The sequence below is a fragment of the Mustela erminea genome, chromosome 15 (assembly GCF_009829155.1).
Source record: "Mustela erminea isolate mMusErm1 chromosome 15, mMusErm1.Pri, whole genome shotgun sequence".
NCBI lineage: Eukaryota > Metazoa > Chordata > Mammalia > Carnivora > Mustelidae > Mustela > Mustela erminea.
This window is the reverse complement of record NC_045628.1, coordinates 14,509,921-14,530,180: the sequence shown is the minus strand read 5'-3', so window position 1 is coordinate 14,530,180 and position 20,260 is coordinate 14,509,921. Positions and strand designations below refer to the sequence as shown.

General features: G+C 37.6%; 1 protein-coding gene across 2 annotated transcripts in view; it reads right to left on the bottom strand.

Moving 5' to 3' along the window:
* The window catches only part of UGGT2 (UDP-glucose glycoprotein glucosyltransferase 2), a 190,340-nt gene that overhangs the window by 48,583 nt on the left and 121,497 nt on the right, over window positions 1-20,260 (bottom strand). For both annotated transcript variants that reach the window (XM_032315029.1, XM_032315026.1), the window contains exons 22-25: window positions 16,861-16,992; window positions 10,861-10,985; window positions 6,562-6,657; window positions 334-436 (exon numbers count right to left, since the gene is read on the bottom strand). In XM_032315029.1, the coding sequence (XP_032170920.1) occupies window positions 334-436; window positions 6,562-6,657; window positions 10,861-10,985; window positions 16,861-16,992 (456 nt within the window). The remainder of the gene's footprint in view (window positions 1-333; window positions 437-6,561; window positions 6,658-10,860; window positions 10,986-16,860; window positions 16,993-20,260) is intronic.

Here is a 20,260-nt window from a genome sequence, read left to right as displayed (position 1 = left end):
CATTTAACTTTATTTACCCTCTAAAAAGCCCTGTTTCCAAATATGGTCACAGTAGGGTTTAGGGCTTCCAACATACCACTTTCAGGGGAGGCAGAAGACAATAATTAAGCCCACACCAACACCTAACCTTGGCACTGCCATAACACCCCTGGCATAGCTCTACCATTTCATTTTCTACATTGAAATATGACAGCCTAATTAAAACCTGCACGGAATAAAGCATTAAGAGCACAAATACCTAAAAACAGACCTGAAAGATTAATTATAAATTTCAAAATGAAAGTATATAATAAAATGACATATAAAATATACAATAAAAATATATTATCTTACAATCAATAACTGGGCCATCTTCTGTGCTTCTCTTGTTAATGGATCAACAATAGCAATGACATCAAAGAACATGTCATTCTCTTCAGGATTTATCGTTATAATGCTAGGAAAACAGAAAATAAGATGAAAGATGATCAGCTAAACTTATTTAATTATCTAATAAGTCAATCTCAGCTATATACATTACTTAAAAAAAAAGATTTTATTTATTTATTTGACAGGCAGAGATCACAAGTAGGCAGAGAGGCAGGCAGAGAGAGAGAGAGAAGGAAGCAGGCTCCCGGCTGAGCAGAGAGCCCAATGCTTGGCTTGATCCCAGGACCCTGAGATCATGACCTGAGCCAAAGGCAGAGGCTTAACCCACTGAGACACCCACCCAGGTGCCCCCCCCCCTTTTTAAGTAATCTCTACACCCAACATGGGGCTTGAACTTACAACCCTGAGACCAAGAGTCACATGCTTCACTGAGCCAGCCAGGCACACCTGAGCTATATGCATTCTTATTAATTGCTTTCTTTCTCACTGGATTAAAAAAAATCCTGATTACTTCATAGATGAAAATGCAAATTTTTAATTCCAAGTTTTTATTTTAATTCCAGTTAATTAACATACAATGCAACTACTAGTTTCAAGTACAGAACGGAGTGATTCCACACTTCGATACAACACCCAGTGCTCATCACAGCAAGTGCCCTCCTTAATGTCCATCACCTATTTAACCCATCCCCCACCCACCTCCACTCTGGAAACTGTCAGTGTGTTCTCTATAATTTGGTCTGTTTCCTGGTTTGCCTCTTTTTTTTCCCTCCATGCTATGTTCATCTGTTTCTTAAATTCCACATAAGAGTGAAATCATATAGTATCTGTCTTTCTCTGAGTGCTTTATTTCACTTAGCATAACACCCTCTACCTCCAACCACATCACATCTTTGCAAATGGAAAGATTTCATTCTTTCTGGTGCCTGAAAAATATTCCTCTGTGTGTGTGTGTGTGTGTGTGTGTGTGTATGTCAAATCAAATCAAAACTACAATAAGATACCACCTCACACCTGGCAGAATGGCTAAAATTAACAGCATAGGAAACAACAGATATTGGTAAGGATGCAAAGAAGCCCTCTTACACGGTGGGAAGGCAAGCTGGTGCAGCCACTCTGGAAAACGTAAATTTATTTATTTATTTAAAGATTTTATTTATTTATTTGAGAGAGAGAAAGAGAGATCACAAATAGGCAGAGAGGCAGGCAGAGGGGGAAAGCAGGCTCTCCGCCCAGCAGAGAGCCCGATACGGGACTTGATCCCAGGACCTTGAGATCATGACCTGAGCTGAAGGCAGAGCCTTTAACCCACTGAGCCACCCAGGCACCCTGGAAAATGCAAATTTAAAAGCCTACTGTTTGTGTTCAATAAATTACAAAACTGGAAAGAATAAGAGAAAGTTAAAGTAAGATTCTATGAATGAGTGATTTTTAAAAACTCTTCAAAGAACAATAGTATTAGAGTGAAAACTAATTTTAAGCCCTTCCCCCCACTTAAGTTCTCATGGGTCATACAATATTAAAAAATAAAGCCCAGGTAAGTTTTGTGTTAGCTGCATGTATTTTCTCAGACTTGAGAATAAAATAACTGTTCAGTAGTTTTATTAAACTTAGTATCTAAAAAATCCCAACATATAATAGGAAAGTTCGGGGGAAAAAAAGCTCACATTTATCATACTTAGTTTGAGCCCAGTCCCCCTCTGCTGACCTCCTCCCCTTAGTCTTCTTCCTCGTGTCTTTCACTGAACTAAATTCTAAGTTAGAGGATACACTAATCTTTAGTGATGTTGGGAAAATTAGTAAAAGCATAGAAAAGGCCAATGGAAGATAATAAATTCTATATTTACTGTAATCAACGTTAAAAGTATATATTTGACTAAAAGTACAGAATATTCCAACTGAATTACTTTTTAACACTGTAATACAGGAAGCCAGTTTTTCAAGATGTATGAATTAAATATCTTACATATCACAAGGGAAAAAGATTTCCAAATCAAAATGGATACCCGTAAAATTACAGGGACATTAGTCTTCTTTGGTACAGGAAGACTATAAATATCTAGACTTTTTGCAGTGAGGGGGTTAATTTCTCAGCAATAAAAACTAATGTAAAAGTCACTCCAAATATGGGTCCTCTGAGAAAGAAACAGAAGACATTTTATTTTCTATGTAGTTGACATGATTTGATTTAGTTAAAATAGGAGTGACAGCATCGGACAACAGATCCTCCTACGTGACTACGGCTAGACGTAAGGGTTACAAATCAGATGTTGTAAAATTAAAGGGCCTATTCTCAATGGTTAATGACTTCAGTTATCCTGGTGAAAATTTTACAAATTACTGCCATATTTGCAGCATTATTCAAAACCGGGCATCTTCTATTTGCTTTATGAGATGCTCTGGTGGCCAAAGTAGGCATCTGTTTACTCCAATGATTGCCAATGCTGTGAAGTCGCGCCCATCATCTACCTCTCTGTGCACTGGTGCAGACTCAGGACAATTTTCTGAGCAGACTCCTGAGCCTATCAGGAGGTACTGCATTGACTCAACTGAAAATGAAAGTAGGAGGTCTCTTTCCTCACACAATATCAACAAAAAGATGCTAACTCTACCCACACCACCCTTTCAAGGCAATGGATTTGTATTCAATTTGTCAAGAAACTAGTGCTACACTTCATGCCATTACCCAGGAAGAATAACGTCAAACACGCAGATAGTCAATAACTATTAAAAGCTTAAGTCAGAGAAAGACATGAAGGGCAGCTGGAGGTACATGCAGTCTGTCAAGTCTTAGAAACTAAGGACATTTCGAACCAGCCACAGCAATGGGAAGCTGCCACTCAGCCAACATCCCATCCATTCCATGCAGAGTTGTTTTACTGAATTAAATGATCAGTTTCTGGATAAAGACAGGTCGAACCACCTATTTTAAAGATGTTGTTGAAAACACTTTGTCTCCTGTAGTATTCCCTCTGTGAAGATTTCTCAGAGAAATTTCTGTGTCCTCTCTCTTCTAAAAAGTTATATTTCACCTGGACAACTCATTTATTCTCTTTTGTGAACTCTGTGAACTGTGTACACTGAAAAACTCACCGTTAAGTTTGGGGTGTGTCTTGGCAGGCACAAAGGCCAGCCACCCCCCCACCCCTCCGACAGCGCCCTTTCCTTCCTGCCTTCCCTGGGAGCTCCAAGCTCTAGTATCAACAGCCTTAGAGCGGCTGCTTCATTAACTCCCCAAACTGTGTAAGGGCAAACCCTCCAACAATTCCTTTATAAATCTGTTTTCATCTGCACATCCCCACGCATGTACGCGGGTGCAAGCAAGCATGCACAAGCAAGCATGCACACTCACACACACTCTCTCACACACATACACACACACCAGCAGCATCTCTGCGGTGCTGAGCCCTGACCCAACAGCCCAGCGTTGCTAATGTGCTTCTCTCCACTTTTCCTACGATTCCAACACAAATCAAATCCAACAAAGTCATTCTTCCTTCATGAATACCTTCAACTGGGTTATGGCTAAGTTTTGCTGGCCTGCGTCCTACTTTTAAGGTGGGTATTCACCTGTCTCCTCCCAGATTAATGTGAGTTGATTTTGTGGTTTAATTTTCAGGTCCAGTCTTCTCTGATTTTCAAGTTTCGTTATTTGTCTAACAAATACACACATATTACACATAACAGCTGCAAGGCATTAATTATCTATTATATTCAAGGCAGTAGGTCTGAGTCTCATAAAACCCCTGTAGGGTGGGAATCAACACTATATTTTATCGATTAAGAAACTGAAGCAATGAGAGGTCCCGGGGCTATGGTAACGGATTCAAAAACTGGGTGTTTTGGATAAGAAAGCTCATGCTATACCATACAACCCATGCTGATCGAGATAAACATATCAACCTGGGTAAACACAGAAAAAAAGGCTGAATGCCTAAATTACACTCATAAGCTCAGAAAATGGCAAATGACGGACGCTGCGAGTTTCAGGAGGCAGGCATTAGATGAGGATGTATATTGTATAAACAGAGGCACGCCAACACATACAGGCCACATTCCCATTTATATTTATAGTAATGTCCCAGAGATAACAGAAGAAATTGGGGGAACTGTAGACCACTGTCACAAAGTCGCATCATACTCTTCCATCTTTGTAAAAGAAGGCAGTAGGCTTAAAAGCAGCAGATGCATTGACAGATGTGACAGGTAAAGAAAGTAAGTCGAGACCACCCAACAATAAAACTATAAAAGATCAATGTATCAGACATTTAACATGGGCATAAGTTCCAAACGTATCAAAATTCCCAAGTATAATATAGCATCATGAACAGTCTAGTGACTAATGTTTACAATGATGGTTTTGAGCAATCTGTGTTAAATTATTTCAGCACATTGTATGCAGGAGTCAAAGAAATTTATAAGAATTCCAGGGGCGCCTGGGTGGCTAAGTGGGTTAAGCCTCTGTCTTCAGCTCAGGTCATCATATTCTCAGGGTCCTGGGATCGAGCCCCACATTGGGTTCTCTGCTCAGCAGGGAGCCTGCTGCCCCCACCCTCTTCCTGCCTCTCTGCCTACTTGTGATCTCTCTCTGTCAAATTAAAAAATAATAATAATAACAAATTATCCTTAAGAAGAATTCCAGCAGATGTGTTTAAAAATAAAAGTACTGAATCTCAGTTATCTGAGAACAGTAACACTTCCTTTCGAACTAAAAGTGCTACTTTCTTTAGAAAGTAATTTTCGCTGAGTTTACTCCTGCGTGTGTGTGAAGACCTCTCTAAAGACAGACGTCCTGCGGCTGAAGCCGGTGTCACCGCTGGAGGTACACACGGACAGCCTGAGACGGCATCTGCCATAAAACCAGCCGGCTTACAAGAAAGTGCCAGCCACTGCGAGTCTGGGCTAAACCATTTGTCTCAATTGAGTTTTATAGGAGCAATGATTAGAAAAAAGATCATATAATAAAGCATGCTTATAGTTTAATTATTTGATGTCTATCTTTTCCCCAATTCTGTGTGGTCCTTAATTAAAAACAACAGAAAAGGTTCTCTTCTAGGGACACAGAAAATTGTATGTATGTAGACAGAGCTTGGTGAATTTCATTTCGACTATCTTAGAGGAACCGTGTAATATAGTGAAATTACGCACTAGTTTATTACCCCGAAACAGTATTTCTCTGAGGGCTGCTTTCGGAAATCTGATCTTCACGAAATAGTAATTTTTTTTTTTTTTTTTTTAGAATTTATTTATTTATTTGACAGAGAGAGATCACAAGAAGGCAGAGAGGCAGGCAGAGAGAGAGGAGGAAGCAGGCTCCCCACTCAGCAGAGAGCCCGATGCGGGACTCGATCCTAGGACCCTGGGATCATGACCTGAGCCGAAGGCAGTGGCCTAACCCACTGAGCCATCCAGGCGCCCCAACGAAATAATAAATTTTTAACCAAAAAGTTTTCCATGGATAAACAAGTTGCACAACTGCTAATTAACCAAAACCGAATTTTTCTTTCACCTTTAAGCAGATCCTATTTCCTAACTGTTAATATACTGATGCATACTGGAAATCTTCTCCTACTCCCAAGAATGCAGTGTTCTCTAAAGTTACTTACTTGACCAGAGAATAGTTTTCCTCTCAGAATACATTTGTCAATATCTCAGGGTAGCGTTCCACTGAACACATCTTGGACACTATCTTATCCGTGTCTACATTTTATTATTTATTTATTCATTTAAGTAATCTCTACACCCAGTGTGGGACTTGAACTCATAATCCTGCGATCAAGAGTCACTTGCTCTTCTGACTGAACCAGTCAGGCGCCCCCGTGTCTACATTTTATTAATCAGAATTCTTTAGTAACTGAGTCTTCTATACACTGAGAATATAAACATATTATTTATATATAATGATAATCCCAAGATACTACAAAAATCCCAAATGATCTTGAACAAGAAAGATAATTAAACAAATTATACTAGACAGAATTTACTTGAAGCTTCAGATCCTTACACATCATCCTTTATTTGCTAGAATATATAATTAACCGGAATTTATTTTCCTAATCTCATCAAACACATTTCTTCTCTAAGAATTTTTAATTCTACTTTAAATTTTGCTGTACGTTAAATACAAGTGGAAACCATAACTGAGTATGGGACACAGTGACAGAAAAAAGGCAGACATTATTATGTTCTTACCTGTGATTCTCTCTCAGAAATGTGATATCATGGCGAGACGCAAGTTTAGGCAAAGAGGAAAGAAGGGCATCAACTTTCATAACAAGGTCACTCATGCTAGAAAAACACGACAATGTGTGTGAGTTTTTCAAAGAAGAAAGGTCCACATTTCATGTCATAAATGCTCTGAGAAACATTTAAAATAAATCCAATAGATAAGCTTTATGTAAGTAACTTTTCTTCCAAACTTGTTAGTAATTTGTCAGTTTAAAGTAAGATGACTGTTGCTTTAAAAACCACCCTGCTTTTCCTTATCATTGATAAAATCTTTAAACACTTCTAAGTGGTGTTCTCAGTAGTGTCTGTAGCATATGGTGAATCATTCAATTCAAGGAAATATTTGCTAAGTGCTGGTTATGTGTCCAAGCAATGGGGCCCACATAGGAAAGAAAAAGCAGGAAGAACCACAAAGGGGGGGAGCATTAAATATAATTAAGAAGTCCAGACTTCTATGGTCACAAATCAGTTTGAAAATTAATTAAAACTGTATAAGACAAATACCTAGATTAAATATAACCAAATTTGAAAATCCATGATGGAGGAAATGTATTATATGTTCATTGATACACTGGGGCAGAAAATGTTGGCTGAATTTTAAGACAAGTTTTTGGAAAGAAGAGGAAAAAGAAAAGAAAGAATAAGCACTTCCATTTTATAAAGAAATTTAGATTCTGAGTAGGTTGAGAACCTGTGTCTACTCTATCATTTTTTACTGGACTACCAGGTTCTGACATGTAGGACTCTGCTTAATGGCCACTTAATAAACATGTATAATAATAAACATATAATAACATAATAATAAACATATGTTTTCTACTTGAGAATAACTGGAGAATAACTCTCTTTACTGTAGAAAAGCCCTTACTTCATGACTTTATTTATAATTTTCTATGTGAACATCATTTCCTAACTGATGAATTACTTCCTAAATGACAGAGTAAGTAAAGGACATCTATTCATCTGGATCAGAATTCTGTACTCAAGAGAAGAATCAGAACTTTGAGTTCTGGCAAGAACCACCTCAAAGCCTAGTTGTGTGCTACAAGACACTGGGGAACCCTGAAGTAAAGAACAGAAAAAGATGTAACAGAAAAACAACCCAAAAGGACACTGATCTGGCTAAAATATAAGATGCCACGGACTTTACAACAAAATAATTATTAGGAAAGGAGTAATTTATATAATGACAAAAGGAAAAATTCACTAGACATGTAAGAGTTCTGAATCAAGGTATACATGACTACAGCTCAAAATACTTAAAACAAAAATTGACAAAGTTATAAGAATTAAATGATTGATCCATGATTCTAGCAGTGTTTCCATGAACTTCTTTTAGTAACTGACAGATAAAACAAGGTACTCAGTATTTCGATGACTGGAAAAAACCTAGCATGCTCAATATAATAGACATGTATAAAATCCTCCTCACAATTAGAGAATATCCCTTTAAAAAAATGAAGCATGGGACAATGAAAAGAATGAACCTTGTCTCACAAAATTCAGAGAAATAAATAATAAATAACTGATATTCACAAACCATGGTCTCTAATCACAGTTCAAAACAAACTGGAAATCATTTCTACACTGTGCCATTTAAAAATCTGAAGCACATCTTATTCATTTATTTATTCAATAAATATTTACTAGATGCCTAACAAGATCTAGGTATAATTCTATATAAAGAAGATAAAAACAATAAAATGGACCATGGATTTGCTTTGATGAAGCCAAGAATTATAAATATTTCAAAACATTAAAAAAAATAAACAAATGTTAAAAAGAAACACAGAAATTTGAACATACTAGCACTGAATCATAATGAAATATATTTTAAAATGTATGTGATACAACTAAATAAGTGTAAGAGATGCTTTAAGCTGGTAATTTAAGGATATGTAAGGGAGAAAAAGTGATATTAATAAGCTATGAATTCAACTTGAGAAGTTTATAAAACAGAATAGATTAAAAAGAAATAAAAAGAACTGAAACTGATTAAAAAAAAAAATTAGGAGCTTGGCATGTCCTAAGTCCATATATATGAAAAGTAAAAAAGTAAATCAGTAAAGTAAGTCTAATAAAATAGACAAATCTTTGACTAAATTAAGCAAACTAAATCAAGAGAAAAGCCAACGTAAATGAGAAGTTTAAAAGCTGGATGCTAGGGAACAAAGCTGTTAAAATTCACAAATGACACGAGAGTCTAATAGTAGACAAAATGTTACAAAAATTGGGAGTTGAGCAAGAAAGATCAATATAGAACGTAATATTGTTCCTGTAATTTAGCATTAAACAATTTGAAAATGCAGTTTAAAATACACCATTTACAATATGAACTAAAATCATAAAGTGTAAGGGAATAAATAAAAAAATATGTGTAAGACCTCATGGGACATAAGTGAAAGCTTCACTGAAGGACCCACAAGGAACACTAAGTGTGTCTAACCATCTACCTATGTATTCTCATATATATTTTTATATATAAATCATATACCACAATTATATACCATAATCATCAGTTATATACCTATATTATTTTATATATTATATTATATACACGACTGTATATATAAAATGTATTATACATTTATATAGCTATACACAAGCAATATATGACTATATGTAATAGATGGGTAATTTAATATTATAAAATGATGGCAATTCTCCTTAAACTATCTATAAATTCAAGGAAATTCCCATAAAAATTCCAGGAATTTTTTTTTAAAGGAACTTGCTATCTTGGTCCTAATTGTATTTATACAGGAAAACAAGTAGCCAAAAACAGTTAACACAATTTTAAAGAAAAGGGAGAATCTCTGCTATCTAGTATCAAAATTCGTTATAGAGCTGTGTTAACTGGAGTGTGGGACTGGCACAAGACAGTACACTACTGGAACAGAATAAAGAGCCAAGAAGAACTGAAAATATCATTCAGTAAAAAAATGAAACTGTAAAAGTTCTAGTAGAAAATAAAGGAGAATATCTTTATGAATTTAGACTAGCGAAAATTCTTCTACATTGTGTACACACACACACACACACACACACACACGTTCACACGCAGAGCACGGACAAGCTGTGAAGGAAAAAAACCTGATAATATTTTCATATTGAAATAAAAAACATCTATGTATCTGGTAAAAGATTACAATAAAAAATTAAACAGCCATGTCACCAACTGTGATATAATACATGAGGCACATATGATTGATGGGGATTAGTATAGAGAATCACAGAAAATATTTAGACACCATTAAAAGAAGAAAATAACCCGACAGAGAGCTAAGCAACACACGTGTGGGTTTTTTACAGAAAAGTAAACAGGAGTGAAAATAAACGTATGAAAAGACACTCAACTTTACTTAAAGTCAAAGAAATGTAAATTAAAAAAAGACACAATTTCACATCCACAAGATAGAAAAAATTAAGAAGTGGGGTAACACCAAGTATTGGTAAGAACTGGGGAACGAGCTCTCGCGTTTCTGGTGGAAGCGTTAACTGCTGCAACTACCAACAGTATGCGGAGAAGCAGAGGACGCACAGACCCTCCGACCCGAATGCAACACTCCTGTGCTCTAGAGCAACACTCCTGTGCTCTAGAGCAACACTCCTGTGCTCTAGAGAAACTCCCGCCGCGCAAGCAGACACTTACAGTGCGTTCCTTACAGCGCTGCTAACCCAGTAAAACACTACAGCCAAGTTAACTGTATAAATGAACTATAGTATATGCGTTAAATGAAACACTACGAAGGAAGTGAAATGCAGAAACTAGCTCTACGTGCGTGAGCGGAGTAAAGCTCCAGCCGAAGGTGCAAAGAAGCCACAGTAAATAGCATTTCTCTGTAGAAGTCGGGCATTCAACACATCAACACTGATCGTGGACATCCACGGAAGAAGCAAAAGCATAAACGCAAACCTGGGATCAGGCACACACCACTTGGGAAAATGGTTACCTCTCAGGAAGGATGGAGACGGGCTGGGGGGCTGAGCAGCAAAGAGGACAGTAAGACGCAGAGCAAACAAAACCAACTATTGTCAGCTACGGTTGGGTGGTGGGGAGTCTATGGATGCTTTTTGTTTTTTCAATATTCTCCACATACCTCTTATTACAGCTTATGTACATATCTGAAACACTTTCTAATCTTAAAGAGAATAAATAAGATGCAAAATAGCATCCCCCCAAAATGAATTGCTCTTATGATTTTAAATACTTTTTTTTTTTTAAAGATTTTATTTATTTATTTGACAGAGAGAAATACTTACTTCTTTGAGCTGATTTCCATATTTTCAACAATGCCTTTAATTTTCTCTACTAAATTAGTGAATGTTATTTTTTCCAAGAAGTAAAAATCTTCTGTATAGAAATTTTCATCTAAAGGTCCTGAGAACTTAAAACGAAAGGAGTTTTATCATTGTATATCTTCTAGAAGATACCAGTTTGGGACAAATATTTTCTCATCAGATAGATATTTAAGCAAAAACTGATTACAGATTAAACAGATGGTGGCTATCACTTCCACAATTTACTAAATCTACTGGGAAACAAAGAAGAGAAAAATGTTTCTTACTCTGGTATTACAAATAACTTGCATAAACACCAAAATCAAACTGACAAAATAAAAAAGGAGTAAATTATTTCCATTCGGAAGTTTCACTCTGAAACATAATACTTCCAAAAACCAAAGGCTTTCCATCCTAAGGTAAATTTTGAAAGCAAGTGTCTATATTTTATAAATCTTTTATTTTCAATTTGCTTTTCTATTCACCTATAAATTGTGGTCTACACTGTGTTGATATAAATTAGTACATAAGCAAGGCATAGAAGAGCAAAAAACAGCAAATCACATAATTACTTAAATATACCAACCCATCCTCATTGAACTGATGCTGTACAGCAGTTTGGAGCCCAGCAAGGTCATGCAGCTCAGCTTTAAACTAGTAACTCTAGAGGGGCAAGGTGTCCAACTGCCATGTACCTAATTGTGTAGGATGGCTATTCCATCACGACGACCACCAATTCAACTACCATTAGCATTCCCTGAGGGAACTAGTTGGGTGGTCATCAGTGAATCATGAACGCAAGCCCCAGTGTAGAAGGTCAGCCTGACACAGTCTTAGGCACTAGACAACTACACTTAAGGACAAACAACTGGAAGGCATATTGTCCAGAGCATTTTTCCCCCTTGGTTAAAAGACCAGAATAAAATGGTTGTAGCAGACTTTCTCACTTCCCCTTCATCTGCTTCTGCAATTAATATTTTCTAAAAATTGATAAAGTTCTTGACTTTCTCCTCATTTGCTCATATCACAGATGAGATGAGTTGGGATGTCAGCATTCCAGCTAGACAAATACCATGTTTCACTTTAAACATAAAAACAGGCTCTTAAAAATGCAAAAAAACTGGCACTATAAAACTAAAAGTACTCATATAAACATTTCATTGCCTTAGGATAACTAAGGCAAGATAACTTTGAAAGCACTTTCGATGTTGTATTTTATGGACTAGGAAAGGCCTAGAAAAGAGCTGGATTTTATCTCTATCACCTCTAGTGATTACAGCACTTTTGTTAATAACTTAGAAAAAGGGAATCTCTCAAATTAGTTTAAGGGTTAATTAGATCGGCTATCTTCACTGATTAAAATCCACCAGAGAACTGACTCTACTTCACCGATATAAGTTCAGTATGAATTAGCTGGGAGAAACATGATTCTTTTGTGTCTTAATTCTTCTACTTAAAGTTGAACATAATATTTGTGGAATAAGGTAACTTAAATAGTATAAAATTCACATAATGTCCAAGTTGGGAAAAAGGAACACTGAACTTGAAAGTCCTATAAAAACATAATACAACCCATTTGGTGCCTATCCAACCTATCCATCTTTTTCTTCTTCTTTTTGTTTTTTTAAAGATTTTATTTATTTGACACAGAGAGAGAGAGAGAGGGGGATCACAAGTAGGCAGAGAGTCAGGGAGAGAGACGGGGGAAAGCAGGCTCCCTTTTGAGCAGAGAGCCTGATGCGGGGCTTGATCCCAGGACCCTGAGACCATGACCTGAGCCAAAGGCAAAGGCTTAACCCACTGAGACACCCAGGTGCCCCAACCTATCCATCTTCTTTACAACACTTTGGAAATGTGATTTTTCAGTTATAGAGAGTAACTGTTGTAATAGAAATGCATTACCACCTCTGACAGCTCATTAATATTTTAGAAAACTCAGAGTACTCAACCATATACTGAGCTAAAATTCTCTCTACACTCATGGAGGTCTCAGCAACTGGCCTTGATTCTCTTCTGACTCTCATCAAGTGTAATGCAAATGGAGACTACAAATGTGTCCACTATTTCTTATGACAGCTTTCAAATATTTAAAGAGAAAACAGGAATTACTATTTATTGAAAATTTACTATCTGTGGCTGCTTTATGTGCTTTAGGTTTAAAAGTATAATTAATCTCTGATGACTCTGTAAAATAGACTATCATCATTTCCTCTGTCCAAATGACATTTCCAAACCAAGTCTCATAGAGGTCACACAATTAATGGTGCAAATGGAATCTGAATCCAGATTTGTTTGGCTAAGAAAAAGGTCTTGCTTGTTTCTCTGCTCTCTGCTACCCCTTGTCTTTCACCAATTTGTAAACATGTAGGTTAATAACAGTAAATTCATTATAATTATAATAACAGTGTAATTTAGCATTTTATTGACTACTAAAAACATAGAAATTTTTAAGTCTTGAGCATATAGTAAAAAAAAGTAAAGATGATTGCTGCCCACCCCTCCCCCTAGTTTTAATCATTACATTAAACAATTTGGCTTTGAATATGTTCCAATTCTAACAAACATTTGGACAGGTTCAGAATTAAAACTGATTCTAAAGTGTCAGATTTCAATCACTGAACTATCTGGTTCAGAGTTGTAACTATCTGCTACAAATGCTGTGATTATTCTGCTTTTTAAGCATTACTCGGAGACAGAGTAATAAGCTAAGTATTACATGACAGCTCATAAACCACAGTACTGCTTTTCAGATATATTTTTCAATTTGAAACAGACTTCCATAAATAAAAGTATAATTTCCTATGAAGCAACACACAAGTCAATGTAATTTGACTTAACATCTATCTCCAGCTCCAACCTCTCCCCTGCATTCGACTCATACGTTCAACTGCCAACCCAACAAGCGCAGGCGGACGTCCAGAACGGACTGGTGACTCCTCCTCTGTGCAGAATGAACACCTTCCCCTTCCACTCCTCCTCAACAACTCCACACTGTCTGCAGACTTCCTCGCCTTGATTACATGGCAAGCCCACTCTGCCGGTTACACAGTTCTCTCACCTCCCACGTCAAGTCTGTCAGCAATTCCTGTTCACTCCTTCTCCAAAATACATCCCACAGCCACTCCTCACTACCTCCACCAGAGACATTCTGGTCCAAGCCACCAGCAGCTCTCGCCGGGACTACTGACATGGCTCCCAGCTGGCTTCCTGACCCCCTACAGTTTATTCTCAACAGAACAGCCACTAGAGATCCAGATGAAACATGAGTTGGATCATGTCAGTCCTCTGTCCAGAACCCTGAGCTTCACGACTCATCACCCAGCCTAAAGCAGGAGTCCTTACATGGTCTATAAAACCTACAGCGTCTGGTATGGCAGCTACTTCGCTCAGCTTCTCTTCTGACTACTCTCTTTGTACCTGCGATTCCCAGAAAACACAGCAATCATCTCACCTGGGAACTTCCCTCTATCTAGAACATTCTTCTTCCAGATATTCCACATGGCTTGCTCCCTCACCTCCTCTGGTTCTCTCCAAATGACACCTTATCAATAAAAATCTTACTTGTTCTCTGTTGCTGCCCACCAAAATGTAAGCTTCACAAAAACATGTTTGTTCATTACTATACTCTCAGAACCTAGAAGAATGTTTATTTCACAGCTGGTGCAAAATTAGGAGCTGAATATATTTTTTTTAAGCTTTTATTTGGAGAAAGAGAGAGGGAGAATGAGAATCTCAAGTGGACCCCATGCTGAGTGCAGAGCCTGATGTAGGGCTCAGTCTCATGACCCTGAGATCATGACCCGAGCTGAAATCAAGAGTTGGAGGCTTACCCGACTGAGTCAATGCCCAGGTACCCCTAGGATCTGTTTACTTTTGTAAATTTCAAGGACAATGAGGAGAAACCGTTATTCTAGGAAAAATAAACATAACTATCACTAACATTTGTTATCACTAATATTGATAACAACTTATGGATTGCATTAAACAATGACAAAGAAAGCACAGGGGAGCTTTTTCATAATGTATTACCAAAAGGCAAGGTATCAGATACATCAGGTATAATTTTTTCCTCTTTATCCCTTAAAATGCCAGAGAGCCAAAGATAGCCACATACTGTAAAACCGTTCTAAAAAGCTACACTTCGGGGCATGTGGGTGGCTCAGTAAAGTGGCTGCCTCTGGCCCAGGTCACAATCCCAGGGTACTGGGGTTGAGCCCCACATCGGGCTCCCTGCTCAATTGGGAGCCTGCTTCTCCCTCTGCCTGCCACTCTCCCTACTTAGGTGCTCTCTCTCTCTCACTGTCAAATACATAAATAAAATCTTAAAAAAATTAAAAATAAATGAATAAAAAAATGAAAAACTACATTTCTTCATAGAGCAACCGGTAAAAAAAAAAAAATTCAATTTCTGTGATTTCACATACCTCACTATCAAATTCAGGAATACTTTGTATTACTGTAACAACACATGACAACTGTCATCACTGATTTGTAAAGCAGCACTGTACAAAGATGAACCTTTAGAAGCAAATGCAATTAGCTTGAACGCTGCTACACTGAAGCAGATATATTGATCTGTGAAGGTTTGCAAATGAGTCCCTCACTATTCTCCAATTCCTACAACTTAAAGATTCAAGTAAGAGCGAATAAGCAGGGGACCTGGGTGGCTCCATCAATAAGCGTCTGCCTTCGCTCAGGTCATGATCCTGGGATCCTGGGATAGAGCCCACATCAGGCTACCTGTTCTGCTGGAAGCCTGCTTCTCCCTTTCCCACTCCCCTGCTTGTGTTTCCTCTCTTGCTGTGTCTCTATCAAATAAATAAATAAAAATCTTTAAAAATTGAAAAAAAAAGAATAAACATAATTTCAAGGGAAAATGATATGGTAATACAACATTGGTGAAATGTAGAAAACAGGGGTGCTTGGGTGGCTCAGTCAGTTAAGTGTCTACCTTCAGCTCAGGTCATGATCCCAGGGTCCTAGGACTGAGCTCATCTTCTCGTAGGGCTTCCTGCTCAGCAGGGAGTCTGCTTCTCCCTCTCCCTCTGCCCCTCCCCCTGCTCATGCATGTATTCTCTCTCTCAAATAACGCAGAAAACAAAGAAAACGTTAAGAGTCTATTATATACAGCTTGGAAGACAATTTAGGTATATATAATTTGGTAGTTTAAGCAAAGATATGTCAAACACATAGCATTAGTTGAAATCTTAATAAATCTAAGCACCAGATTCAATTTTTTAAAACTTAAATCATTCCTGAGAAATAAAACCAGATTCTCATACTCAAAAAATAAGTAGATATCATCATGAATTCTGTAGTTCTATAAAGATTCTGTAATCAGAAAAATGTTTCTGATATAGTAAGAAAAAAAGTGATATAAAATTTTATACATACATATATATAAAATAGGATTACAACTCTGTATTTTTATAAACCAGACATGGCTATGTAGAGTAGAAAAAAGGCTTAGAAGGTGAAACAATAAACTATTAATAATAAATTTTATTAGGAGGGTAAGAGTAAGAGTGGTTTTCCTTATAGATTTTAATGATTACATTAATAACTTTATGTTTTACCTCCAAAATAACAATCCAACACTTTCTCGGAAGTTAGTCAATTGTAGAGAAAAGTGGTAAGAAAAAAGTGTCACAAGGTACTTTCCACACCCACTGCAACAGTGGTTCTCAATCACGGTGCTGTAGTGGATATGAAGTTGTTCGTTCTAATACTTGTAACACAGCCAAATAAAAGCTCTCGCCATGAGACAGTGTAACCCACCACCTTCAGCGCGGTCATCAGTGGGGGCTGGGTGAGGAAACCAGTAGCACACCCTGTCATTCATGCGCAGACTTATGCGCTGTGTCTGGCTTAGGAGTCCCGACCTCTGCAAGTGCTGTAGCAGGTATGTTGTGAAACAGACACATCTGAAACCCCTCTAGCACAGGTCCATGAGAAAAGTGAGCAACTGCTTTTTCTACTTACTTTCCCATTGCTGACAATACCTAGTTCTCCAGGACGCAACTGAAGTACATCTTGACAGAATAGCTGATGAGTTTGGAAAATATTCACTCCAACAGTGTTATATTTCTTCTCAAAAGCATTCTTATCCATCCCCTAAAGCATAAATTAAGAAGGATGAAATTAGCAAGAGAAAAATATATTAAATCACTTTCTTAAAGCCTGCTTTATATTAATGCAAAGTTTGAAATTATTCTAAATTATGATTTTTAAAAGTACTATTTTTTCGGCAACATTAGAAAAAGAATATTTCTTTGCCAAGTCAGTTACCATATTTGTAAATCTTGTTATGAGCAGATATATGCCATTCATTCTTAGAAAATTTCAGGTGGATTACTGATTAGTAATGGGCTAGGAGGCATCAACAGAAACAAAATTTAACATTAAAGAAATGAAACAAATGTTTATTAAATTCTGAACTCAGTACCCCCATTTGGAAAACTTGGTAAAAACAATGGTTTAAAATAGAAATACCCTATCTCACCTCATTCTACCAATCTCAAAAAACTAATCTGGGAATAATGCATTTTATTTCTGAAATACACAAGTAATCCTTGGTTAGAGTCAAAAAATATATGGACATTCACAGAAAATAAACCATGAACAGATTCTTCACATCTGCACACTAAGACACACTTCTCCATATCAGTACTTATGAAATTTTAATGTTCCATCACCTGGTGTCTTATTAAAATGTAGTTCCTATTTCAGAAGATCCAGGGTAGGGCCTTAAATTCTGAATTTCTAACAGGTTCATTGTTCCCACGATGGTAGGAATGTTTCACTGCACTCACTGAGCTCTTAACACGTGGCTAGTATGACTGGTGCACAGAACTTAAATTATTTACTGATTTATTTATTTTTAATTTCATTTTTTAAAATGTTTTATTGTGTTCAATTAGCCAGCATCCAGTACACCATTTGTTTTTGATATAGCGCTCAATGATTCATTAGTTGCATATAACACCCAGTGCCCATCACCACACGTGCCAGAATTTAAATTTTAACTTAATTTTCATTTAAGTCTTAAAGAGCCACATTCAGTTTAGTGGATACAGTAGTGGTCAATGCAGTCTTAGATCCTGCTTTCTTCCAAAATCTCCATCTCAATCATCCCATCTCTGACCACAAACTCCAGAACTTCCAGCTCATGCAACCTGGTAATCAGACCATTGTTCAACCCGTTCAGTCCTCAAGCCCTACCATTTATTTACTGCCCATCATACCTGCCGTAATTTTCCTCCTGAGTTGCACCCCGAAGTCCTTTACCACAACAAAAACCTTCCATGCTTAGCTCCCTTGAATGCCTCCCTGAATTCATATTCACCTGGCAAATCCCCAGCTCTGTTTGAACACAACTCTGCTTCCCCTGCAACTAGAACCAAACTGTTAATACAGCTAGAGAAAAACATGCAACTAATACTATTCTCACTTTCAATTTAGGGTCATTAACATCAAGTGGGCCCTAAGAAACCTTCCCATGCTAATGTATTAAATTCATTTGCTTACTCTCAGAATAATAGAGAAATATGTGGCATTTTCTCCTCTTTCCTCCAACCCCTAATAATACCTACTCTTACTCTTACACTTGGCAATGACCGGAATTTCTTCTGAAAATGAATATAATTAGAAGTACTTCATCCTGCTGCCACCAAATAAATCTACCCTTCTACGACTGTGCCCATACATTCTGCCTTCCTTCTGGTTAAAAGAGACAAACAGTTCCTTTTCTATTTCTTTTTTTTTTATTTCAGAGAGAGAGAGAGAGAGAGAGAACACGGGGAGGAAGGGCAGAGGGAATGGGTGAGAGAGTCGGAAGCAGACCCCATGCTGAGGGTGGAGCCCGACAAGGGGCTTGATCCCAGGACCCTGAGATCACTACCTGAGCTGAAACCAAGAACCAGATGTCCAACTGACTGAGCCACCCAGGCACTCTGAACATTTCTTAAGACCAACAGTTAACACTTGTCCACTGGATCCTGGCACCTCTCATCTACTCAAGAACTTTGCTCTTAACTCTGGTCCCCTGTCTCTCTATTATCCTTTCTCATTGTTTGGATGGACTGTGTCCATATAAAACAGTGACATCTCCCCAGTTTAGAAACCCTTGACCTCAAGTCCTGTTCTAGATACAAAATATTTCTCTGTTCATGATAAAATAAAGTTTTTTTTTAAAAGGGCAACTTACATTCATTTCCTGATTTCCCATTCTCTTTTCAATCTGCTTTTATACCTATTACTCCACTGAAACAATTCTCATCAATGACCACCTTAATAAGTAAATGGTCAGTTATGAAGCCTATTTCAGGAACATCTGGCATGGTTGATCATTCCTCCTTGAATTATTTTCTCCAGCTGACTTTCAGGATACCATACTTGCCTGGTTATGTTCCTAACTCGTTGGCTGCTCCATCTGTCTCCTTGACTGGATCATCCTTTTCTTGCACACTTCTATATGTTGGAATGTTCCAGGGCTCTGTTTTCAGCCTCTCTTCTCTCTTCCAACTTACTCTTGAGGTATCTCATCCAGTTCCTTGGCTTTACATTGTGTATAATGTTGGTAACTCTCAAAAGTGTCTGACTCTAAAAATACCCCAACAACCCTGAATTGATTTCTATACTCATTAACTCAACTGTCAATGCAACATCTCCACTCAAATGTCCAACAGGAACTTCCAACATGTTCAGACTTAATTTTTGATCCCTTATGTGTCCAGCTCTCATCTAGATTTCCCATCTCAAAAAAAGATACCACCATCAATTCAAGCCACTCAAGCTAAAATGGAAGGGTACTACCTTTTATGTCACACACAACTGATCAGCTAATCCTGTTGACTAGAGTTGTAACAACTATATGTGCCAACCACCTCACTATCTCTACCACCACCACCTAGTCCAAGACACCATTATTTCTTGCCTCGATTATCGCAATAGCATTCTAACTGTTCATCCCATTTCCATTCTTGTCTGCCTACTACCAAATCTTCACATGGCATCCAAAGTCATCTTTTTAAAGATTACTCACTTCAAGATTCCTCAGTGGTTTCCCATTATACTCAGGAAAGACTTCAGGCCTTTACCATGTCCTACAGGTGCTTGAAATATCTGGGTTCTGTTCCCGACCTCATCTCCTTGTACTCTCCACATCACTGTCCCTATTTTGCTCATAAGATCTTCTGCCCATACCTCAAACCTGGAAAGCTGACCTCTGTGGCAGTCCTTTAGACTTACTGTGTTCCTTAATCTGGTACATTCTTCCTGCCGATTTTCCATGGCTTGGTTTCTCATTTCAGACCTCTGCTTAAACGTAAACTCTTTAGAGATGCCTTCCCTGACCACTCCAGCTAAAAGAGCATACCTCAAA